Below are 25,667 nucleotides of genomic sequence, written 5' to 3'. Positions count from 1 at the left end.
ATCAGCTATAAAGGAGGAGTAAAGGGCAGAATGGTTTTAGGCTTTCGAACAGTATGGATGAAATGAATGTTAATATACAGGAATGACAATTAGGTGAAATACGGATTAAAGTGCTTGGAAGTAGGGACTTAGAAATATTATGTCATTTTATACATATGGGGTGAGTGTGTTGAGGAGCTTCCTTCTGAGTTCACTGCCCCAACAGAGACATGAAAAAGAGCAGGAACAGGATCTGCAGTACAGGAAGACATAGATGTGAGCATGTTGAAACACAGTTTGGTGAATCCTGTCTGTGAGAGAGCTCACTGGGTCTCTCACAAAGCCTCCTTACATCTGGCAAACTTAAAACCTGAAATAAAGAACCAAAAGTTGTGGCTGCTGCTTCATGTTTTGAGGGAAAAAAAGCTTGTTTTTCTGAACTTGCTGAGAACTCTGAGTTTATAAGTACTTGTGGTATAGTATGAATATTCTCCTGGGCTAAATGCAGACACGAATGAAAGTCTACAGACAATTCAGTTTGTGTCTCAGAAACACATTCTGGGCTTCTTGAAAATGCTCACAGAAAAAATCTGTCCATAAATAACCATGTCCCTGTAGCAGTAACTTCAGTGAGTGGCTATGAGTGCAAGTGCATGTGGTTCCATTGAAATGCCAGGATTGCAGCCTGCTCCTGCCCTGCTCCCCTTGTGTTATACAGTCAGTAACCTCTGTGTGACCTTTTAACGTGGCAGGTTGTGTTGCTGCCATCGCAAAGTGACCAGGGAGCCAAACCCTGAGTACCTGATAGAGTAAAGGTGGAAGGAGGTTGGAGGAGCAAAACTTACCTTTTTTAATGAAGTCTTTTTTTAAGTACAAATAAACAATTAAAATGTGTTTTGCAAACAACTTATGGCCAAATGTATTGCAGTAATTCTTTTGTTTAGACATTCATAATGAGAGTGGAAATACAGTTCATTCTCTTAGTTAAAGAAGTTTTCTAACATTAAATTGCAGTTAGTTTAATTTTACAGAGATTGAATGTTATAGTTTTTCTTACTGGGGTTATTTTTCTTCCCTCTCTTGGTTAAATTCTGAAAATGTTGGCTGGAATAAATTGTCTCAAGTGGCAGATGCTGAGAATGGGGGATTACATCCATGATTCCAGCTTGGTCCGTCAGCTTCAAAGAGTTTAATTACTTCCAAACTTTTCCTGTTGCGAATAGTGAACTTAATCAGTATTTGTTTGAAACATCACATTTATTTTCTATTTGGTAGGTGACTTCTGCCAAAGGAGAAGATAAGTGCAGGAATCTTTTGTATTAAGAAATATAAAGTAGTTCTTGCATCACTGATTTGTTGAAGCTAGTTTTACTATGCGTGTTTTCAGGGGTAGGAAGAAAATGACTGCAAGTAAAACTGGATAAGAAAAACAGGGCATTTCTATCAGGCTTTTGCTAATGAGCCCCCTTGTAAAACACTCTCGGCCCTCCTGTACCCCAACTGCCTAGAAAATGCTGGTTAGCTGAGGAAGGCTGGTAGCTTTTGCGATGTGAGGAGGGTTGTGTCCAGCTTTGTGCAGGTGTAAATGCTCGTGTTTGGAAGAAGACAGCAATTGAATGGATTTCTGACCTGCTTGGCTTGCGCTGTACTGAATTCTACTTTGAATTCAGCCTATCTGTTCACTCACCACATGAACTGGTTTAATTTTCTTTTTCACCCTCCCTGTAGACTCTCGACAGATGAGCTCAGAAAATGCTCCATGTGCTGCTTGACATCAGCTGCTGAAGAACAGACTTGGGTAGATGTTGAGTTTGTCAGTGTATCTATAATGCTCTTTTATGAGCAACGCCTTGATGAATACTTCACTGCTCATCTCTTCACCACGAGGCCTTAGTTTCCTTTGGCTTTCTCCTGTTCTGTCAGTAACACTTTGAGTAGGATTTTTGGGAACTGCCAACATGCAATTCTGGTTTGGGTGATGCAAGAGATCAGACTGCAAAGGTGTCAGGGGCAGCCTTATGGGTATAAAGGTCAGTGAGCAGAAGAACTTTCTTTTAAATCAATGCAGGCTGCATCGTCTTTGTGGTTAAACTCCAAACCCCTTAGGTCAAGTGTAGCCCTTAAATTTTTCACTGTGATAGTGTATGCCTTTCTTGCATCAATAAATGTAACACTCTGCACTGAACAGTTCACAGATATGTGCTCTAGTTTCTCTCTTTGGCTGCACTTTACCTGGAGGTAATCCAAAGATGAAGTGAATTTTGTTTTGTGAGCCTCTTTCTGCATCTTATACTGCTGCTTGAGAGGGGCTGAGTGACCACTAAGGAAAAGGGTTGTTTCACTCATTTCCTATCTAGCTGTTCCCCTGCAGATATCCGTTTCACAAACACACTATGATTATTTGATTACATGAGATACAAACCCACCCAGAATTTTGTAGCGTTACAATGTATTTGGTTAATATAGTGGTGCCCTGTGTTGTTAAACACAATTGGCATGTCTCCAGACACATTGTGTATTTGTTAATATATGTGCATGAGCTTAAACCTAAGGGATTGAACTCTTTGTAGAAGCAGGCTTAAGGGCAAGGTTGTGCCAGCCAGGGTGTGCAGATACCACCTGGCAGGCCACATCTCTGGCGTATTCTCCTCTGGCAGGAAGGATGGTAGGACAGAGAATACTGGACCAGATTTATGACTGGAGTAAATGGTGCATAATGCTGAGCAAGTCCTTTTGTCTCTTTTGCACAGGAGCTTTGTGACTCAATAATGTACTTTCCAGTAGGATAAAATGTTTATTTGTAGTTCCGGTGGTTCCAAGACATTAGTTCCCAAAAATTAGACTTTGCTTGGACTTTGCAGAGGGCAAGTGAATCCGCTTTCTCATTCAGCCCCAGCCCATGAGATGATAGAAAAAAAAAATCCATGAATCCTATTATGAAGGTATATAGAGACAATAAAAACAATTTTAAAGGCCACTGTGTAAATATTTTGTTGACAATTATCCCTTCTCTGGGATAGGGAGCCTAATTAATTTGTGACTTTGTCAGTTTACACCCAAACCCCTTTTACTGCACCATAATGTTATCTCTTTCTAACAGACTTAGATTATTCAGAACTGATTCAGCTTAAACAAATTAAAATCAGAAAACAAACCTTTACTCCATCACTGCCTGACTGAGCTTTTGCTGTAGGGAAGTGTACCTGAGCTTGGATAGCTTTTGCTCATCTCTGTATGCCTTTTCAAATTTTGTAGAACAAAAAGCTTCTTACTCTTAAAACTTTTCAGAGGGTACTGTAGAAAAAGTATGCATAAATAATGGTCAGTGGTGTAGCTTGTGTGCTGGTAGCCTACTAAAATATAAATGGAAAACTTGATCACTGTTTAAAATGCACAGTTTAAAATATTCATGAGGCTTGTCCCCATTTGAATAACAGACTTTAAATATTATCAGTGACCATTTTGATTAGTCCCAGCTCCAGCAAAGTCTTAATTTCAAGGATGTCTATAAAGAAGCCACTTGACTGCAGATTGACCTTGGGCTTTTTAGTCACCCCGGTTACAGAGATGAGAAAAAGCTACAGAAACTAAATGATACATTTGAGTGAACAAATTGCAGGGACAGACTGGGGAGGAGAGTAGAGTGGGAGCATAAAATCTTGGCACTGAAAGATATATTTATTAAAAAAACCCTCAAAACAGCTTCTTTATAGACTTTAGTTCTAAACAATGTGGGGTTTGATTTAGTTGATCAGTAAAGATAGGAAGCAAAACAAAGGCCACTTTGTCATGCCAGACTTCCAGAAATATACCCACATCACAATGGCATGCAGCACAGTTTTTTCATACTGTTTTTGGCTCAGACTGGGTTTTGGGCAAGAACAGAAGTTGGCAAAAACAGCTTCTTTGCTCAGAGAAGAATAACTTCTGTTGATCAGAGATTTTTTGAGAGACTTTTAATTAGACCAGTGCTGTGAAGACTGCAGTCTAAGGAGTTCAAAACAGATACGTAAAGTACTTTTCAATTCCTCATACTTCCTCATCATTTCAAAGTCAGTGGGGAGCTAAGTCTCAAGCTGATGCCGTAGTTTAAGTCTGTATGGTTGTTTTTTTCCTGCCAAGTTTGAGTCACTGTGGCCATCTAGACCCTTCTTGAGAGATTAAAATGATGGAAAGCTGGAATACATTTTCTAGTTAAATGAGTGAATGTTTTTATTCAAGCATGGATTCATATTTCCCTGTGCTTTCCTGTAAGCGTGTGGGATGGACGAGACCATTATTTTTAATTCCACAATAAATAACTGCAGAGCTTGACTAGGAGCGAGTCACTGCCAGTGACTAGAAAGTGGCTTGTTAGCGAATAAGGGTGACTTTAGGCTCTATTCGGGTTTAAAGCCTGGTCCAGATTCAGAGATTAAAAGCCACACAGGATGCTTCAAATGAAAAGAGCCATATCAGTGGAAATGCTCCCAAACCGTATTACTAGTCCCACTGCCTGGTATCTTGTTGTCAGCCTCTGCAGCAGAGGCATGAGAGAAATTCAAAAAAGAGTGAAAGGTCTTAGCAGAATAGTGCAGTGCCCAGGTACCTGGGGAGGTGCTCGGCTCAGCTTCTGCCTGACTCGTTCAGGACATTTAGCAGATGTTTGCATAGATAATTCTTGGCCAGCGTGTCCACCTGCATTACATACTGTGTGGGAGGTTAAAGAGAAAGCCAAAGCCTAAGATTGTTGTTTGGGTGTCTTACTCCCTCCATTGGGACTAGCTGAGTTAATGTGCCTGTGTTTCATATATTGAAAAAAGGTTTCTGTTTCGAGGGAAAGGGGAGGCAGGCCAGGGACTGCAGCTCTGTCACAGCTCTGAGTTGGATTCTCTTCTAAAGCACTGTGCTTCCCATGTGTGCTCACAGGAATGGCCTAGACTGAGTGACGAAGCAACCTGTCTTGTTGGCAGTTTGGTGACTTTGTGCTCTTCCAGGAGCTCGCATTTATTCTTTGCTCCCCCCTCCCCTGTATTAAAAGTCCCATGTATGTGTATGGAATTGTTTTTTCTAGTCAGCTTTCAAAGCCTGTGGACTGTCTAGATCTGTGGGCATTGTTGTTCAAAACTGTTTGAGAGAGGAAGCAGATGCATAAACTGTCTCTCTGCACAGGGATAAGTTTTAATTCGTATTTTATGTAGGAATGTGCGTGTATCTGAAGGGCCAGGAAGGGGGGAAGACACATTTGCCTTTACAGCTGCTGGCAGCAAAGAAACACAGCAAGACTTGATTGAAAACACCTATCTTGTTATTTTACTAACTGCATTTTTTTTCCTTTCTCATTTGTAGGTCTCAGACTCTGGATACTGGCTGTGGGATTTTTTTATTACTATTATTTTTGATTGTTTTTTTCCCATTTTTGGATGTGAATTGAAGGCCAACAGTTGAAGTGTTGGAAGCAAGTACAGGAGGACTCTCACCTTTTTGTTTGAACCCTTGTTTGCTGGGATACTTTCAAGCTCTCCTTCACAGTCATGTGGTCATCACAGCTGCTCTTCTTCACAATGCTCTTAACACCGATAGCCCATGGTGAGTGAGAGGTGGTGTAAATTTGCCTGTGGGAAGGGAAGAGAGAAGAGAAAATAGCAAGGATTTTGTCTGTCTTTTCCTAATCGTGTGGGTTTTTTCCAGGATGTTGATTTCTCTCTCCCTGCTTCCACCTCAGGTCTTTGAATTCCCAGGCTACATTATGACTAGTTAAGTACTGAAACAAAGAACTCTGACACATAAAGATTTCTGTTACTGGGTTTAGCTGCTACGTTAAGGCAGATTGTCTTCCTCCATGCCTAAGTCTGCTCTATTGGCTGTGTGTCACTGGGATTGTCTCTCCTGGCTTCTGCATGGAAATGAATTTCCTTTCTGTGAATACTGCTCAGTGAAGGGGCTGCATGTCCTGCTTTAGACACAACTCCAGGGTGGGATTTTACTCACCGTCATGTTGGGCTGTGATTTCATGCACTGCAGTGGATATGTCTGTGCTCTGCTGAAAGACTGAGGCTCCCATAGGCTCAGTGACTCTGCACCAAAAGGAACCACAACCAAGAGTGTTGCTTTAGCCTGGCACACTGTGTAACCCACCCAGCAGTGTAGAGCACCACGCTGCACAGCCAGGCTGCAGCTGGGAACTGCGGGAATAGCATCAGGCACAGCTGCTCTGCTGTGGGGATGGATGAGCTTGTGGTGGGCTGACCCTGGCTGAATGCCAGGTGACCACTAAAGCTGCTCTATCACTCCGCTCCTCAAGTTGGACAGGGGAGAAAATACAATGAAAGGCTTGTTGGTCGGGATAAGGACAGGGAGAGATCCCTCAGCAATTACCATCAAAAGTAAAACAGACTCAACTTGGGGAAGAACTAATTTATTACCAATCAAATCGGAGTAGGTTAATGAGAAATAATAACAAATCTTAAAAATACCTCCCACCCCTCCCTTCTTCCTGAACTGAACTTACTCCCAGTTGTGTCTACCTCCTCCCCATAAGCAGTGCAGGGGGACAGGGAAATGGAAGTTGTGTTCAGTCGATCACACCTTGTTTCTACTGCTCCTTCTTCCTCAGTGAGGACCCCTCATGCTTTTCCCTTGCTCCAGCATGGGGTTCCTCCCCAGGGTCACAAGTCCTGCCAGCACACCTGCTCCAGAGTGGGTTCCTTTCTCCTCGGGGCCACAGCATGGCCCAGTGTGGGCTCTCCATAGGGTCACAGACTCCTCCACTGGTTGCAGGTGGGTATCTGCTCCACTGTGGACCTTCTTGAGCTGCGGGGGGCAGGCTGCTTCACTGTTGTCTTCACCATAGGCTGCAGGGGAATCTGAACCTCTGCTCTGGTGCCTGGACCACCTCCTACCCCTCCTTTGCTGACCTCTGTGTCTGCAGAGCTGTTTCTCTCACGTAGCAGCAACTTTTTCCCCATCTTAGGGGTGCTACCACAGTTGTTGATGGACTTGGCCTTGGCCAGTGGCAGGTTCATCCTGGAGCCAGCTGGCATTGCCTGTGTCAGACATAGGGAAGCTTCAAGCAACTTCTCAAAGAAGCAAACCATGTAACTCTCACCCAGCCCCCTGAAATTTGACTATACAAACCCAATACAGACCTCTAGGAGGAAAAAAATCAGTCTTTTTATTAGCCAGAAAACTGTTAAGTGAAATCTGACACATGTAATTCTTTGAAGTAAGATTTTGAGGTCTGGGGTTGGGTTCTTTTCGTATGAGAAACCCAAATGTAAGCCCCAGAAGTAAGCTGCCAGGTTTCACAAGTGCTTGAAAGGTTCAGGAACTCCTGTTAGTGGTGATGGTTACTAAATGCTCAGAGCAGAGCTTTAGAAAATCTGGCTGCCTGATTTTCCGAATGCCTAAATGGAAAGTGAACTCCACCAAGGATCTCATTTTAATTACAGGTCAGTGGAAGTGTGTTTGTAAATAACATGACTCCCTGCTTTTAAAATACGCATCAGACTTCTTGTGCTTTACAAACTGATCCTTTGTGTATGTGGTAAGACAAAGAGTACAATTTTACAGCAGAGAAGGGGATTAAAAAATGAAATATGTGTAATTGGCAGAACATATCTATAGAGCACAGCATGTCTGCTTATATAACACCTTTGGGCACAAAGGTTATCTGTACTATCATTCTGCAAGGAAAACTCTTCACTGACTTGAAAATTAGAATGAATATTTAAACTGAGTTGACCAATTGGGGTGGAATAAAAGAGCCATTAGGTAAGGTGCTCTCCATTCCTCTCCAGGAAAGTTAAATGGTAAATGTTTTGTAAATCTTTATAATTAAGCAGTATTAACAGTTAAAGCAATTAACAATTTAAAATATGCCTCTGGCAGTTCTGTTTTAAATTCTCAGTGCCACTGTAGGTGGAAAGTCCTGCCTGATAGTCACAGTAAATGAAAATGTCAGAAGTATCCTGGGAGCCATATTATGCTACAGATGAGCAAATGCCAGAGATGCAGAAACTAGGTGCCTGGAAATATTTCTATCCATTATGTTCTTCTACAGACTAAAGGTACGGGGTGTTTGCTGTGGTTGTTGTAGCAGTCAGTGGTGGTAAATCTGACCATCCACATCTACCCAACACACACGTTATCTGATCCCTATAAATTGCCAGTGAAAGTGCAGTAGAGGCTCACAGCTGCCTTTGAACAGTGGAGAATGAAGACCTTTGGTCTGAGCTGAAGAACTTGTTTTGATTCTCCCTGTTTTGATTTCTAAGAGTGGCCAGCATGCAGCTTCCACCTCAGAACTTTGGCATGTTGCTTTCTTGGGGGAAGCAGATACTGAGCACGTGTCTGGTTGTTTGAGAGTGATGCATTCCTGTACCTAAACGAGGGGAGAAGGTTTAACTGTGTGATGTTCGATGAGTACGTTTGCTATCAGCTAGCACTAGGCAGTCAAACCCCTCCAGTCCCCTGCGTGGAAGGACGTGCACGTAAAACTCAAAGTTCCATTTAAGGTCGTACTGAACAATCCAATGGGGCTTCCAAGGCTTTGAAATCAGAGACTGAATATCTGATGCTTTCAGGTGCTTTCCCTTGTTGTCTCTCTCCCTGCAAGTGCCTGCAAGAGGCTGTCTAAGGCGAATGACAAACTGGTATCAATGCAGAGTTTTTTTGCTAGCCTGAAGACAGTATATTTGTGTTTAAACAGATGCCACAACCTCACCTTCCTTATAAAAATAGTCCGGTTAAGCCCTGCTTTTTTTTTTTGTTGTTTTTATTTTCCCTTTTAGTAATCCCTTTTCACTGCATGCAGAAAGCATTCATAATTTATGTTTAACAGGACACAAAGCATTTGAGTTCCTGTTTCATGATCTGGAATGATTCCTGTCCTGTAGTGATTGCTGGAATTGATACAGACTACTTTTTCAAACTGACCTTGCTGCATCTCATTCTCTTTTTGAGTTTCCTGACATGGCCTCTTCATCTGTAGTGGTAGTTGCATTATAGACAGATTTCTTAGACCAGTGATCTCATAAATTGGAGAGGTGGTGGTGTTGTTTTGGTGGTTTCTTTTTTTTGAGGGGGCTTTTTTTTTTTTATTTTAGCTATCTCATTTCTTGGAGTATATTGTGTGTGTGATGTGGCCATGATGACAGGTGTAGAGTCAAAGAGTGCATACTTCAGTGATCTGCAAGATGAAAAGTAATCTTCCAGAATACTGCCCTGGTACAATGTCATCTTGTTGATAAGCTGTAGAAATCATAAAAGGGGAAAAAGTCATGAGCCCTTGCAGTTCCTCAGTGATGATGTTAATCTGCTGTATCCTAACTGCACAGGCACGGTACTGTCTAGTGTTTTGCTCAGACTGCTTTGGATCATAGCTCACAAAAATTTTAAACCATGTGAAATACTTGAGATGATAGCAGATTTGAATAGTGGATGCTTTCTTTACTGTTGCCTTTGACTTGAATGGAAAATAGCGTACAATTTGCATATATGACACAACCTGGAGGAGTGTGGAAGCCCCCCAAAAGCTATCCTCTCTTCTAAGCTACAGCAAAGCCTGTAAATCCATCTGTTCCATAAAACTGAACATGTTACACAAAATCAGAGAATTAGCCAAGATAGAAAGCAACAGTACCAGGTAATAAAATAAAACCATCAGCAACAACAGCAAAAGCAAAGTCTTTTTCATCCCTTGCAAGGCCTCTGCTATGGACAGGGCTTTTGTTCCCCTGCCTTCTTTTTGACCCTTTTGGAAGCTTTTCCCAAAGCATCTGAAGGTCTGGACCTTCAGAGTGCTCCTTGGCTTGTGTTACCCCCACGTACACCTGAGCAAACTGATCCTCTTCCCTGTAGCAGGTGGATTTCCCGGAGGCGTTTTCTAGAATGAGCAGCTGTTCTCATCCTCCTCAGCCTTCCTCCCCTTGACCCCAAACAAAGCAGATTTCTCTTTACCCACAAATGAACGCTGTCAAAGTTCACTTGAAATGGGATGGACATGACAGGCAGCAGCTCAGTTTGCAAGGCTGGAGAGATGTACACCTGCTCTGTCACATTGCTGTCATGCTTATGTGTGACTGAGAGTTGAGATTTAAGACTTCCAGACTGCTGGACAAAAGTAATAATAGAAATAAAAGGATTCAGTGCTGCATGCTGTTAAAGGCAGGATAGGAAGGATACCACAGTGATCGCTGTGGGCTGAAATTTTGCACGTCTCCAAAGAAGTAACTTATTTTAGGCTCTGGAAAAGAGCTGAAGGCCTGTTGTATGCAAAGGTCTTTATCATCCTATCAGATTGCTTTATTATTATTCATGTGAAAATTATTTTTTAAGGATTGTGTCGTGTGCATAATCTCACAATAGGCAATGAAGAATGAGTTTTTTGTTGTTATCCTACTTCTTTTAATAGTATAATCAAAAAATGAACAACCACCTATTATTACTCCGACTATAAAGCAATAATCTAAATTGCCCAGTTTCTGTTGGAGATTGTTACAAATACAATAAAATCAACAGGCATTGCAATCTGCTTGTTTCCTCTGCTGCTAAGCTCTTGACTTGTAGTTGTATCATGAGAGTGAGCTTTCTGCATCTTGGTTCCTTCTTGAGCAAAGTGTGGTGTCAGTTGTTGATCTTGGTTCTTCCTGGTCTTGAAGCTGCTTGGGGTTATTTTTTAAGTTTTAACTTAAAAAACCCCATTTGTTAATGGCTTGCACACTGTTCACCCCTGATAATCCATGGGGTTAGTTAGTCAATGTTGTGACTACTTAGATTTCCTAATCTTTTTCTTGATATACAGTATGATTTTTGGGTTAGAAGCACACACTTGGCCAAAACTAAGCAAAACTGAAGCCAGAACAAGTTAAGCACTAATGTAAGCAAAACCTGGCTGAAATGACAGGACAAACAATAGGTATCCTGATTTAAGCCTGGATGGTAACTAAGCACCATACAGACATTTGCTTACTTCCCTTCAGCCTTGTGTGTGAATATGATTCTGTATTTTCATACTGAATCCGCAACACAGCACAGCACTGTACCAACTATTAGGAAAAAATTAGCTCTATTCCAGCCAAAATCAGCACAATCTGACATTAAAGAAGTTTTGCTATTGCAGCTGGGATAGGCTAGGCAAAAGTTGTCTGATCCTAGGAAAAGTTGCAGGTTCTGCAAGAGTTTTTAAATAACTTTTGGAGATAGAGCTAAGTTTAAGCCAAAATAGATTTTAGTTCAGACAAAGCCTATAAAGTCCTGGAGCCTGGTATTGTTATGAAGCTTAAGGCCTAGTGCTGATACTTGACAGCACCAAACTGGCAGTACTACAGATGCTGCTGGCCCAATTCTAAACTTCCAAAAAAGATTCTTTGTCTCTGAGAATTTATTTATGGAGACTTGTGACATAGCTGTAAAGTGACCTTCCTGCATTTAGGGACAGATGCCATCTTGTCTCTCTATATGAGAATTAGTTTGAGATGGGGCTGAACTAATTTATCACTTGCAGAGTAGGAAATTAAATTTGAAGTCCTTTCAAGTCATTGTAGCTGCAAGGAAGGAGAGCCTCGTGTGCTGTCCTGTTCTCGCCCTCTGAGCTTGTGCACCATCCTTGCAATGCTTCTGGGAGACAACTGTGGTGAGGGGCTGCATCTTTGTGAAAAGATGGTACTCCAAGGTCAAACTGAGCTCTCTAGGCATTAGCAGGTCCAGATGCCGAGCTAGTTTCTGTGGGAACATTGGAAATATTTATTACTGAACAGCACTGGTAGTTGCCTGGTGACAATGATTCTGTTAAAGCAAGCAGCATTATCTATCTTGGGGGAATATATGATGCTAGCAAGCTGGTCCTCGGTGACAGAGTGCTGTTTAATGTGAGCTGAACATTTGCCTCACTACTATTTTAATACAGTGGAAATACTGTCACTGCTTAAAATACATACTGTGTTTCTTTTATACTTGTACAAGTGTTATGTTAGCTAGTGAATGGTGGATAATTGCCTTTTACTACAATACTCTTTATATAGTCACAATGAAATACAAGATACATGTTTTATTAGTTGTGAAATAGCCAAGTTGACTTCCAGGCTTCTGCCTAACTTCAATGTTTTAAAGATTAATCATCCTTGAAATATTTATAATGTTTGCTATTCTTGGCAATTTGTATTACCTGCAACCACGCCACCTTTTCTGTAGTGGAACAAGTGATCAAGGAAGGCTTTTCCTGATAAAAGGGGATGGCTGCTCTGTGTATGTACTGTAGTGCTTTCATTAGCAGCGATATACTAAAATTTGCAGTATTAAGTTCCCCATCTGATGACAGACCAATCTATAAGCTGATAGAAGGTGAAATTCAACCTTGCTAAGACTATACGCAATTTAATTCTTGCTTAAGCCATTGTGCAGTGCAGAGGTCTGTGTGTGGACCCACTTCTTTCACATCTAAATTTCACACTAAATAAGGAGGGAGATTTTAAGGCGATTTTCTGGTAATGTTGGTTGGTTGGTTTTTGTTTTTTTTTTTTTAACTTTGGTTTTTAGCAAGTGCGTCTGCTCATAGCACCTTCCTGCTACAGAGGGGAAACAAGATCTTTTACCCTCAGTGGTCCATACTGGGACTAGTGCTATTTAATGTCTTCGTTAGTGGCTTAGACAAAGGGATCAAGTGCAGTCTCAACAAGTTTCTTGGTGACACCAAACTGTATGATGCATTGATGTGCCTAAAGGATGGAATGCCATCCAGAGGGACCTTTACAAGCACGAGAAAAGGGGCCATGGGAACATCATGAGGTTCCACAAAGTCAAATGCAAGATGCTCCTGGGTTGGGGCAATCGCAAGCACAAATACTGGCTTTGTGGAGAATGGATTGAGAGCAGCCCTGTTGGGTTGGTGGGTTAGAGGCTGGGTGTTATCCGGCAATGTGGGCTTGCAGGCCAGGAAGGCAATTGTTTCCTGGACTGCATCAAAGCAGTGTGGGCAGCAGGTCAAGGGAAGTGATTCTGGCTCTCTACTCTGCTGAGACCACACCTGGAGTATTGCATCCATCCCCATTTGGGGCCCCCAACACAAGAAGGACATGGACCTGTCTGAGTGAGTCCAGAGAATGGCCATGGACATGTTCAGAGGGCTGGAGCACCTCTCCTACAAAGACAGGCTGAGAGAGCTGGAGTTGCTTAGTGTGGAGAAGGCTTCAGAGAGTTCTTCTAGCAGCCTTCTAGTACCTAAAGGAGGCCTTCAAGAAAGCTGCAGAGGGACTTTGGTCAAAGGCATGTAGTGATGAGACAAGGGATAATGGCTTTAAATTGGAAGAGGGTAGGGTTAGGTTAGATATTAGGAAGAAACTCTTCATTGTGATGGTGGTGAGGCACAGGAACAGGTTGCCCAGAGAAGCTGTGGATGCCCCATCCCTGAAAGTGCTCAAGGCCAGGTTGGATGGGGCTTTGAGCAACCTGGTCTAGTGGAAGGTGTTCCTGCCCCTGGCAGGGGGGTTGGAGCTAGATAATCTTTTAGGTCCCTTCCAACCCTAACCATTTGATAATTCTTAATATGTACATTGTACAGCAGCAGGGCATGTCGGTCTCCTTCTGAACTACAGCAGTAGAAAATGTGCTTGCTCTCACAGCAGTAGGGGGAAGTTGTTACCTTTCAGGCCTGTGACCTCTGATGCTTCTTCCATTCGTAACCATTTCCTGACAAAACTGATTTCTGATCTCTAGTGACTAACTCTGATTTTAAGTGTTAATTAAGCCATAAGATGTGACAGCATGTGAATTATAGTGTAGTAATTCCCACCCAGCACATTCAGACACAAAGATGAAGGCCAAATGGCCTCTGTGCAGTCAGGTGTGAATTATTGTACTATAATTTAATTCCCATTATATTTTACTGTGATTATAAAAATGTTTTTATTAGTGAATTTCTTTAAGAAAAGTTACTCTCTTAAAAAACAGAATTGAAAAGTGCAACTCAGAGCTTGTCACAAAGAGGGGTAAGTAGTTTTAGGCAATGAGGAGTTTTGTTGAATCATGAAAAGTTATATTTGTGTAGTTATTAACTGTAAGTAATGAATGGGTGTTGTGGTGCAGACATCTGCTGTCTAAAAAGCTGACCTAACTCTAACTATTTATTTTGTATCAGCTGCCAAGCAGTTGCTAAGTCAGATGACTAGGTTTCTTTGTTTCTGACCTAGTCTTGATTTGATCTGGAAACCTTAGCTTGTAACCAGTGTCTTGAACCTTCCAATCTTCTTCCAGTTCAAGCTATAAAAATGCACACGTCAAATACTCTTATTATGGCCAGTGCATTTGGTTTTGGTCCTAGTGAGTGCTGAGCAAATAGACAAGACAGTTTGTTGGCAGCAGTTTGGAAGAGCATCAGAGGGACCAAGCTGGTATGCCTGCTCTGCTGCGTGTTGGGGAAAAATAAGCCAACCTGGAAACAGTTCGGGTGGTACTGGAGAGGAAAAACAAGAGGGCCATAAATGCCTTAAAAATCTTTTGCAATATTTCTTTCTCTCTGTCTTTCTACAAAGCTTTAATATTCTTTTTTGTTGAAGACAAAAGTCAAAGCTCATGAAGGCACAACCCTCTTCCCAATGAATTGTTTTTAAAGATATGAATGAAAAGCAGCCAGCCATGTATTTGGGACACAGTTTGTTGTGATGACAGGCTCTTTGAGGCAGTGCCTGGCTTTCAGTTGGGATTCAGGAGGATGTTGAGTTTATTCATTGACACTGATCCATTTGTGTTTCTTCTGCAGTAGTCCCTGGTTAGTAAGAACTGTTAGATAGCCCTGTTCCTGACTAGTCCTTGTCATAGATAAGCATGGAATAAGTAAGGACTAGCAATTAAAAGCAGGTTCTTTCAAGGAAAGAACCTACTGAATAAGTTTTACTTGTATTCTCAACAAGTTCTATCTCATCAGGATATTGATGGCGCCAGGGCTCCATTTCACCTCTGGTGGATATATTGGTCTTAAAAATATTATAGCATCCCAATGAAAAACCCGGATGATTTTCCATGTAAGCAGGAAGTGTTTGTGATGCAATTACTATGGTTTGGCATTAGATGTAAATACTTAAAAAAAAATAAAATTAAAAAGCTTGCCTGACTTTTCCAGATAAACATATCAGAATAATCTTTTTTTTATACATCCTTTTGGAGTTTATAATCCCAAGCAACTAGGACTGAAAATTGTAGTGGATCAAAGCTGACTGATATGGATACAGTCATCCCTTATCCAATACCCAGGTGTACCACGAAGCACCAGGAATATTTTCACATCTGCAGCTGTCTACATGTGAGAAGACACCTTGTCCTGTGTCTTCCTGGACGTGCAAGATACTCCAGAGTGACTGGTCTGGGGGAAGACGAGGTTGAACAAGGCTGGTGCAGTAAAGAAAGAGGAGCAGAAGTGAGCAGCTTCACTTTCCTTATCCTGATGAATAGGGGAGATAACTGCCCACCCATTCCTTCTGTTTTCACCTATTGCATAATTACCTCAGTGGAAAAATGAAGACTTATTTGACTAATTGCTAATTCCACCTACTTTGTTGATGCTAAACTTCCAGATAAAGCTATTATGTGGTGAAGATGACAGTGAACTACCAGGGGTTGGAGAGATCCTGCTGTTCTGGGTTGAGTAAAGGGGTTTGGTGGATAAGGTCATGCATCTATTCTGCAATACCTGGAGAAGCGCAGTACCTGAAGACAGCTTCACAGACAAAGTAGCTGCATAATGCTAGGGCAGAGCCATCCTTTTCAACAGTGGCCAGGTTTTTTTTTAAGTGCAAAAGCTTGATATGCCTATCCTTCCCATGCAGCTGTAGCACCTCTCTTCTGGATATGAATATGCCCACAAGTGGATTGTCATTTCTCTTTCTTTTCCTGGTAACTTCAACTAAGCTTAAACCATTGGAGTTACATAGAAAAATAATTACTTTTGAGGGTTTTCTGGCCCTAGTTCCCTCATACATTTAAGATGGGCATTTTGAAGTAATTTAAGCTAAAATGAGAAAAGGGTGACAGTGAGGGGATGAATTATGGCCACTTTCATTCTTGCACCTCTCCCTCAGTTGCTGCTAACCTACTCCCACAAGATCTAGGCAGACTTGATGTTTTCCTGTAAGGAAGAGCATCCTTTGCCCAGTGAAAACAGCAAGGTCTTTATTGCAAACAAAACTGCTGATTCCCTACAAGAAATCTCTAATATCCATTTTATCAACGCCACAGTCATGTTAAATGAATGCTAGAGCCATCTGATGTTTATTACCCCATGGTATATTCACTATTGTTCAGTCGTTTCCTTTACTGATTGTGATTTTTTGAATTGGGTATGTTTGGTAATGTGGTTTTATTTGAATTTGGAAGGCATTTCCTACTGCTCAGTGAGCAACTCATCTGGGGAAGATGCTCTGGTAAGGGAAGAAATTAAAAGCATGTCGGAGAGTTCAGAAGATTTTCCTTACTTTGAATTTCCCTGATTTCATGAAATGGTTTTGTGCCGGGCAGCCTCCCCTGAATATCCCTCCCAGTGCCTGGCAGGACCATCCGTGTTCTGTCATGATTCTGTTCCAAGCTGTGGGATGTGCAGTGGGTTTTTAGCCAACACCACACAGATGCTGCAATCTGCCCATTGTAGAGAGTGTAGGCCTAGGCTGGTTTTAGTTTTTAGTTACAATGCAATATGGAATGCACCCCATAAACTCAAGGAATTGTAACCAGAGCAAGATCTACTTTTATGTATTTCCTTGTGCTTTGCTGTGTTGGGCTGCTTTCTGCAGTGCCTGATAGTGTTGGCTGCCTTGCTATACATCCTGAGGTGTAAATTGGTTTTATGTAAGATTCATGGACACTAAACATCCTTCTCAAGACAGTCTGTGTGTTAGAGTGGGCAGAGGAAGAGATGAGGACTAGAAATAGGTAATTTGGTTATTGTTACTCCCTCATATACCATAATATGTAGAAAGTGAGATGCCTGCCTGATTTTAGAAGCTCAGTCTAATTTGTCACCTGTTCTTAAATCTCCAGAATGTTGAATCATAAATTGCATTTTAATACTGAGGAGTTGGGGTCTGATCCAAATCCCATGGCAAGTTGGCGATTCCATGTAAATGCACTTTGAATATGGTTTGCTTAGGCCAGTGGGGAAAAGCTGGGCTGTACCCTGGGCTAATCTCTCAAATATTAGTGCTTGCAGTGAGCTCACTAGATTGTGGGCAGCTACCCTACCCTAAGAGCTAGTGTTGCTCGTGGTCCTTATTGTCTTGGGAGACTGATACCCTGCAAGCTCTTCTAGGAGCAATTAGAAGTTCATCTGTGCTGCTGATTTAAATGAGAATTTTTTTCAATTTTTTCTCCATTGTGGAGGTCTTGTTGCTGAAGATTTGTCTCAAATTTTTAATTCAGTGTTTTGTTTCTATTGCTGAGATGCTGGAGGCTACAGTAAGGGCTGATTTAGTATCAGGAGAGCAGATGACAAAAGGAAGCTGGCTTTGGTACGTCAGTCTTGTGCAGCACTTCTCTCTATAGCAGAAGGGGAAGGGGAAATGGAAGGGGAAATGCGTGTGTTGGTTTATAAGCAAGGCAGTTTGGCTGCACTGGTTGTGTCAGGTTGGAGTGGAGCTGGGAACTTAGCGCCTTTCCAGTTCAAGATGTGGATGAACAAACCCGTGTGGCACTGTCTCTGCAGGCAGGGAAAGCCAGGGTGGTCCTCCACAAAGCCAGGGGCTGGTGGTAACCCTGCCAACTGTTGCTTGCTGTGTGTTTCTCAGAAGACATCATCTCCCTCTCTCTACCATCTCTGCTCCTCTGCTGGAGCGGGGCATCTGGCACTGGGGCTGACAGGTGTTCTTGCAAGTAGGTGTCCCCTTTGTTCCTCCAGTGGAGGCACAGCTCTACTCTGAAAGACAGATTCGATTCATGGTCAAGTTCTGTTTATCACCTCAAGCATTGCTGCTCAATCCTATGTGTATGTAATTTGTAGTATGTTTTTAAGGAAGAATGCCTACTTTTAATAGTTGTAGGAAAATCCAGGCCACTTGATTTTATTTTTGACTGTGTGTATTTATATACAAGAATGTGTGTATGTGCTTAAAATATAATTTTCATACTGTATATATTTTCATACTGTATATATAAATAAGCCTATAGAGAGATGATCTATCTAAACTTGGAATAATGCAAGGAACATTTGACATGCCTTCATGTCTTTGTCATGACATGAAATCCAACCTGTAATTGCAATTGGTAATCTTATAGGCAATTAGAAATCTTACTATTAGATATAACCCGGTGGGAATTCTGAGGAGTAGAAAATCTAATAATGTTTAGTTGTTTTCTTTAATTTGATTGGAAACAAAACAAAAAAAAATTGGCCTCTTGGCCCCATGCCAAATACATAATGAATTTGTATCATCAGCAGACACCTTAGAGTTTCTGAGCCCTGATGACAAAAGTGCATGAAAGTCATGTATTACAATATCAGACAGTTATAAAAAATACTTGCTTGCTTACCTTTATGCTTTTGTATGACAAAACAGGCCTGGACATAAATTTTGGGAGCTGATGAGCTCTTATTCGTGAGAAGTTGTTTTGGTGCTTCTTTAGCACTTCTACCTCTCCAGACACAGAGCAGTTGTCATGAGGCACTGCAAGCACGTCCTTGCATCCTGACAGCTACAATCCTTGTTTCATATTGCATACCTGATTTCACAGGAGCTTTAGATTAAAGACGTGAAGGACAATAAAATGAAGGAGATGAGGCACAAAATGGATGAGCCTATAGTCTCTGTTTAGTGTCCTTGGAGAACTTAATTAAAAACGAGGTTGGGAATGCTGTTTAGTAGAAACCCAAATGGTTTAGACTATTTACTGTGTGCTGTGATTTGTGACACTGGTGCCAAAAATCTTCCTAGCAGGCCCCAGAAGGTGGGACTGCTCTATTTTGATGTCTGGCTTGATGTGGATTCCCCTTTTGTCCTGTACATTCTTTTCCCTGGTAATTTTGGCTGTCCCCCATTCACCTATATAATATCTGAGCTCTTTCTGCCTTTCTCTCACTGGGGTGTTGAATTGTGGTCTTTCTCCTCTAACCAGCCAGCAGTTCCTGCAAAGCACAGTAACTTAATTACTTAGGGCCTGCACTGATTAGCCTCACTTCTTGAGGCTACACAGACTCTCAGCTGTGGAACATCTGGTGACAGCCCTGTTTCTCAGAGCCCTGGTGCTTGCACAAATACAGTGCCTTTCTTTTTGGATAGTAAATATATGACAGATGTGAAATTCTCCAGCTCTTGGGGGAATGCTTACATGTTGAATTTCATTATCCCTTGTTGGCCAGTTGGCAAAATGCAATCAAGAATAACTTTTGAGGAGGGCTGGTGTATCCAATATCACTCTGGAACGCTATTATGGTGAGAAGCTTAGGGCACAGAAAAATTGGTATAAGGAGATGAGATCAGTCTTTCTAGCATTCATGAAAATGCATTGAATTAAAAAGGATAAACTTACAAGTCAATGGAATCTGTGTATTACAAACCTCTGTGAGAGTTAGTCTCACAACCACTTTAAGGTGCCATGACCATTTTAGTATGCTTCGCTACAGTGTCTGATTTTTTTTTTTTCCCCTCCTTGTTTACACTGGGATATGGCAATCTGAATATCTTATGGATGTGGTAACTGTCAAACGTTCCTTACTTTTTATAAATATATTTAGTGGCGGTTATATAGTGATAATGCTTGCACCTCTACAGCATTATATGTAAAGCTAAATACACAAATAAGATGGATAGTAGCCAGATATACTACCTGGAAAGCAACAGAAATACTAGTTAAAACTGTGGGGAAAGACCTTATTAGAGCTGAAAAGTAATAGTAATGAAAGGTATTTTTAATGGACAAGTCTGAGTGAATGTTTGTTTATAAAGCTGAATACCTGGCTTTGATAACATTAAAAAAAAAATCTATCTTGACTCAGAGTTTGCTGTGATGCCTCAGGTGAGTTGCATATCCCATGACTGTGTGTGTTGTGTTCTCTCCTGGTTGGGCTCCTTGTCTGAAATGCGTTTCCTGGAGCAACTCACCTTCCCTCAGCAGGCAAGGAGAGGAGGTGCTGGACTTGACCTGGCAAGTTAAGCTGTGCAAAATTAAGACCATGGATACAGACACTTCAAGTTCCTCAGTTCTTGAGCAGAGAGGTTGATCAAGTTCCACTTTTATTAGATTTTAGAGCTTAAAGCAATGTTTAGGAGAAAATCATTCAAAGAATGGCAACGAACTGTGAAAACCGTGTATTTCCTGACAGTAAAATGATACTATTGTGTAGGAGAGGGAGTGACAGACTTTTCTCATCGTAAACATTCTTAAATAACTTACTAACATTATTTTTCCCTCTCTCACCTTCATTCCCTTCGTGCTTAACGAACAAGGAGCGGGGAAACTCAACACCCATCCCACTACTTAAAATACCAACCCAACAGATCATCTTGTCTATGGAGGATTGTCACTGTTCCTCAGAGGCTGTCTCCAGGGTAACTCTGTTTGTGACATCCTCGAGGGGATGCTGCCCTTCAGATTTTCTTCTGGGAAACAAAGCTTTTGCCTCATGCCCTCAAATACATTGCATTATGATCCTTTGAATATATCTGAGCACTCACTTGAACCCTGCAGAACGCAAAAGGCTGTCATGCCAAAGTAGGGCAGGATTGAATAGGTGTCAACAGGATGTCTTGCTAGTAAATGTAGCCGTTTATGTATTAAAATAGATGTTCAGTGAAGCACGATACTGGCTTGAATACAGAGGTATCCAGTTTAAAAGCACTCTTTGTTTCAAGATCTGTGCTGTCCAGAACAGTTCCTCTCTTTGTATTGTTCCTTGCTGAGTATTAATTGATGGCCAGTTAACTAGTTGCCTCCTTTTCAAATAAGGAACTGTAGTAAATAATTTATTACTTGAGTAGGACCTTATGTCATGGCTAGGATTGTTGACATGGCACTTGCAATCTATCCCTTTAGCGGGAGGAAAGGAACATAAGAAGGCATCTTAACTCTTCTCTTGCAACTTAAGTGCACATCATACATTGACATCAGGAAACTCTTTGCCTGGCATACCTGTGTCCAATGCAGAATGACCCGATAAGTCAGAAAATTTGTCAGTCCCTGTACTTCCAAAAAATAGTAGGAAGAAATTTCTGTGGCGGTCCTTGGGTGAGTTACTAGTTAAACAAACATTATCACTGCTAAAGGACAACTTGTTTCATGGGCAAAGGAAATAATAGAGACTGATTTCTATTTTAGCTTCTTGGCTTCATTGTAGAAGCTAGTATGGAGTGTCTCCACCGCTAGGCTCCTTACTTTTATAAAACTTGTAGAAGTTGTATTATTTATGCTCTGTCCTTTTTGCCAGACAGGTTTCCGAAAGGACAACAGGCTAAAAGTGGTTAGGGGGACATTGTGCAGCAGACATGATCTGCAAGCTTATTATTAGCTTCGATATCCTTGGAGAGCAAGACAGAACAGGCAAAATCATCCCTTCTGGTATGCAGTTGGTTTGTGGCTGCCTGCGGCTTCCTCGTGTGGATGGCATCTGCTGGCCCAACATCTTCCCCTTCTCTGTAGTAGCAAGGTTGAGGAGAACTGTAGGGATTGTAGTCCTCTTTGGCTTTCAATGTCAGAAGTCAGCACTAAGGGAAGTGTGGGCTATTAATGTAACCAGGCAGGTTCTGTCTAGAGAACTTGTACAGCCACGTGCTTCACATGGCCATTAAAGCATGAGTTGTGTTTTGTTGTATAAGCTGGTAACTGCGTATAATCTGTCAACAGCATTTGTGGCTGAAGGGAATAAGGATGCTGTGGAAGTCTTTTCATAGAGATGGGGGTCTGTGAGGCAAATGCTATGGCACCGTTAGAATTATGTAAAAATGCTGTTGAACTAAAACCCTATAAGGATGCTATTACAGATAGGACTTCATTTTCACAAAGTTTCTGGACTTGACAGCACTTTCCTTAATTTGACACCTTTTTCCAAACAGAATATCAAAATGGTCCTTAAATTACACTGTGAGTGAAGAGCTTAATAATAACCATGCAGTGTATTGTGTTTAAATTAAAAGCACAGTGTTGTTTCAGTCTGGGGTTTCAGATTTACTTTTCAAATGCTTTTAATGTCTATATTGAAAATTTGACAGATGCCTTGTATTGGTAGAATGCTTTTCATTTACCCGACCTAAAGGACACAACATTTATTTGCATTTAGGTGGGAGTTTGCAGCACAGTGAATTAGCAGTAAACTGATACTTTAGTTCTTGTGTTTTTAAAAAAATAAACCCTCACAGGTTTTGGTGTTTTTTTTTTTTTTGTTGTTTTTTTTTTTTTTAAATACCAGAATGTATTTATATGCAGCATTTGGGTTTTTTTTCAGACAAATTCCATTTTCTGTTCAGTTGATCATATGGAAATTTTCCCAGACTAATTGGCAACACTCAAAAAAAATCATAGAGTAGAAAAAGAATAATGTTCTTTGAGACTGCTTTTGTATTCCCTCTGGATCATAACTTGAATGCCTTAAATGTCATGTATGTAGAACATATCAATGCTGATTTGCAATGCAGACACCTGATCTGCTATGTACCTTCTGGATATGCTTGGTACTGTTAGTATGTGTATCTTGTGCTATTTTTATTTTATTCTGCTTTTAATTCTGTTGCTAGTACAAGCTTAGATCTGTAAAGGCAATAATGAAAAAATGAGAAATGTTAAAATCCAAATGTCCTTGGGTCCTTGGCATGGTGAATCTGACTATATAACCCCCACTGCTGAGGTGATCTAACTTTATCACTCTTATACTCTAAAGAGCCAAAGACTGCTCCTGGATAATTGTGGAGTATCTAGCACAACATCTTGGCAGATTAGGTAGTTTCTAGCATGTTTCATTTTTCATTTAGTTTGATCTTCCTAGTGCCAGTGTCTATTCCTCTTCGTCATTTGTTGCTATTTCCATTTGCTCTGTGGTGGTGGAATGATCAACTGTTTTATCTTCCCTGCAAAAGTCTCTCCACTAGATTTTTATGGATGCGGTGGTTTCCACTTGACAGCTTCACATGGGGGTTCTGAGCAAATGCATCTGAAATGTAGGCAACTCTCCTTTTTTGGTAACAGTGTAGTGTTCTTATGTGATATGTACTGAAACTTTAGAGTTGGAACTTCTAGATGTGACCAGTATTTTAGTAAGTGAAAAGCAGAAGTTACAGTAAAGAATTTGAGGAGGGAATGTCTTAACTTTCCTAAGAAAGTAATTTTTCACAATTGTGGTTACAGCTGCCGTCTCTCCCAAAGGTCATTTAGCTGTGAGAGGGAAGCAAGGAATTGCAACAGTACTGCTGTAAATCTACCTTTGGGAATGCTGCACAGCAATCAGCATGAATGGGCACTGCACCGTGCACTGGATGGGGATTGATTTCTGAAAACACCAGGGTGTGCTTCATGTGGGACCCTTCTTGGTCACCAGGTGCTTTCTCGTTGGATGATCTCCAGGTAGGGGAGAAGGCAAAGAAGAACAGCTCTAAAATTCTAGTGCCCTGGCAATCCTTTCTCCCTTTTCACCTGAACTCAGAGGGTTTATTTTTTCATTGATTAATCCATTTATTTTCAAAAAGGACTTCCTGTTTGTTCTGACTGATTTTGGATGATGATAAATTGAGGAGGCAGTCCTTCTCAGAATAACACTCTTTTGGTGTCATTCCTTGCTCTAGGTGATACTTTTTTGCTTGGTGACTAGAGTGGTATCTAAATAGGAGCAACAGCTTGTCTCTGTGTGCATCACTAGAGATGGGAGAGGCATCTGGTACCAGGGATACCCTTACCCAAGGAACTGAGATAAAAACAGCTAAACCTGACCTTGTTCACTGTATTCTAGCACTTGCTAAAGTCTAAGCTATCCCTTACTCTCTTTCTGCCTCTATGGACAATGATATTTAGGTGTATCCAAGAAAATCACCTGGGAAAAATATTTATTTTTAGTAAATTCTGCCATTAATGGCTTTTATGAAGTATTTCCCTTGTTTTGGATCGGCTAGTTCAATAGCAAGCAGGGTCTCTGTCAGAAACAGTGTATGCACATAGATCCCTGTGAAGATGCAAGTAGTTTCTGCAATTCTTGATGTTAAAGACACTATAAAAATGCTGAAAACTTTCAAGGATGGAATAATTCACTTTACTCATGATTTAAAAAAAAATATAATAAAAACCCCTTCTATTTTGAGGTGTGACATTCTTTCTACTCCAGCATGATTTTTCTCATCAGAGCCAGCTGTTGTCTGAGGTTTGGTGGAGACACTCAATATGTGCTTATTAAGAAAACTGTTATTGTGAATGTTATTGTGAATTGTCTCTCACAGTAGGTGTTGTTTTGCTTTCCTGTTTGCTTCTTGTGCAATTCATGCTACTCTTTAACTAAATAACAGCTCAGTTTGTGTGTGGGTTGGGGTCAGTGGAGTGAGTCGACTTTGGTGGGACTGCCTATATCTTTTTTTAACCTTGGTTACATGAGTAATGGTTTCATCTGTAAAGATGAAGTTGATAGTGAATGCAGTTAAGAAATAGGAAAATCTTCCTTACAGAGCTGGTAGGACTGGACTCTTTCATGCACAAATCCTAAGTCTGCAGTTGCTTTTCAAGCTCCTTGCCTTTTCCTGACTCATCGCCTTCCTTCTCTTCGTCGGTGTGCCCCTTACTCTCTTGCTTATTGCTCTTGCTGCTCCTTGAGGGGCTGTGCTGGTACGTGTGGCAGAAACCTGAGCAGGGTCAGGGGGCTGGAACAGCTAGGAAAAGTGATGAGCTTTGAGAGAGATTACAGGATTTTAAAATAAATTAAAATGAAATGAAATTACCTGTCTTAGGAGGGTGAGGCAAATGCTTTTAAATTTAGGCCTGAGCTGATGTGGGCAACACTTGAACACATTCAGTTGATTTGACATCATGGGGTAGTTTAGTAAATGAACACTGCCACCTACTAGTGTTTGCCATTTGCTGATGTCAGCGTATAGCAGGTTTTGGGGGAGCTAGAGCGAAGGCAGGCCGAACATATAAATAACAAATGGAGATTGGAAGGCAACTCTTTCTTCAACTCAGAGCGGGCTACGTGGTAGAAGACAATAAATAGATTATAACTGGGCAGTAGCTAGAATCAAATACATCTGAGGAGCAAAAGTAATTTTTTTTTTTTTTTTTTTTTTTTTTTTTTTTGCTAGGCAGATTATTTTTCAGTCTTGGCTGCTGAGACTGCTGTGTGCAGGAAGACAGGTTTTACAAGCACAAGAACAGCATGTCCTGTCATACTCATGGCAAAGAGACAGCAAGCATGCACATACCTCATCTTTGGTGGGTTTCATATTTTATGAGGTTATTTGCCCTTCACTTTTTAGGATTCTTCTAGACCCGTTGTAAGACAAAGTTGGCCAGAGTGACTTTTAGCCAGAAGAATGGATGGGGGAGCAGGAGAGGGTCCCAAAGCTCTCATGACATGCAGTGTATGAGCAATGATCTCTAGTGTCTATGGGTACCAAAGGCACACATGTATTCTTCCATGGTACACTAGATAGCTTTGACTGACTTGGACTGTTTTGTCAACTGACAGCTGCAAGCATGTAAGCAATCCATTTAAGCTGTAGACTTTAGAGACAGAAAAATTCAAACCTGAGTAATAATATGCTTTTTTA

At 41.2% G+C, this 25,667-nt stretch overlaps 1 protein-coding gene across 20 annotated transcripts in view; it reads left to right on the top strand.

The window, feature by feature from the left end:
- The window catches only part of ADGRL3 (adhesion G protein-coupled receptor L3), a 513,962-nt gene that overhangs the window by 175,032 nt on the left and 313,263 nt on the right, over positions 1–25,667 (top strand). For all 20 annotated transcript variants that reach the window (XM_018073156.2, XM_018073129.3, XM_029960802.1 and 17 more), the window contains exon 3: positions 5,308–5,547. In XM_018073156.2, coding sequence (XP_017928645.1) covers positions 5,493–5,547 — 55 coding nt within the window. In that variant the 5' untranslated portion in view covers positions 5,308–5,492. The remainder of the gene's footprint in view (positions 1–5,307; positions 5,548–25,667) is intronic.

This window comes from Manacus vitellinus, unplaced genomic scaffold (genome assembly GCF_001715985.3).
Source record: "Manacus vitellinus isolate BGI_N305 unplaced genomic scaffold, ASM171598v3 scaffold_0_pilon, whole genome shotgun sequence".
NCBI lineage: Eukaryota > Metazoa > Chordata > Aves > Passeriformes > Pipridae > Manacus > Manacus vitellinus.
The sequence above is the reverse complement of the archived record's forward strand: the minus strand, read 5'-3'. Positions and strand labels throughout refer to the sequence as shown.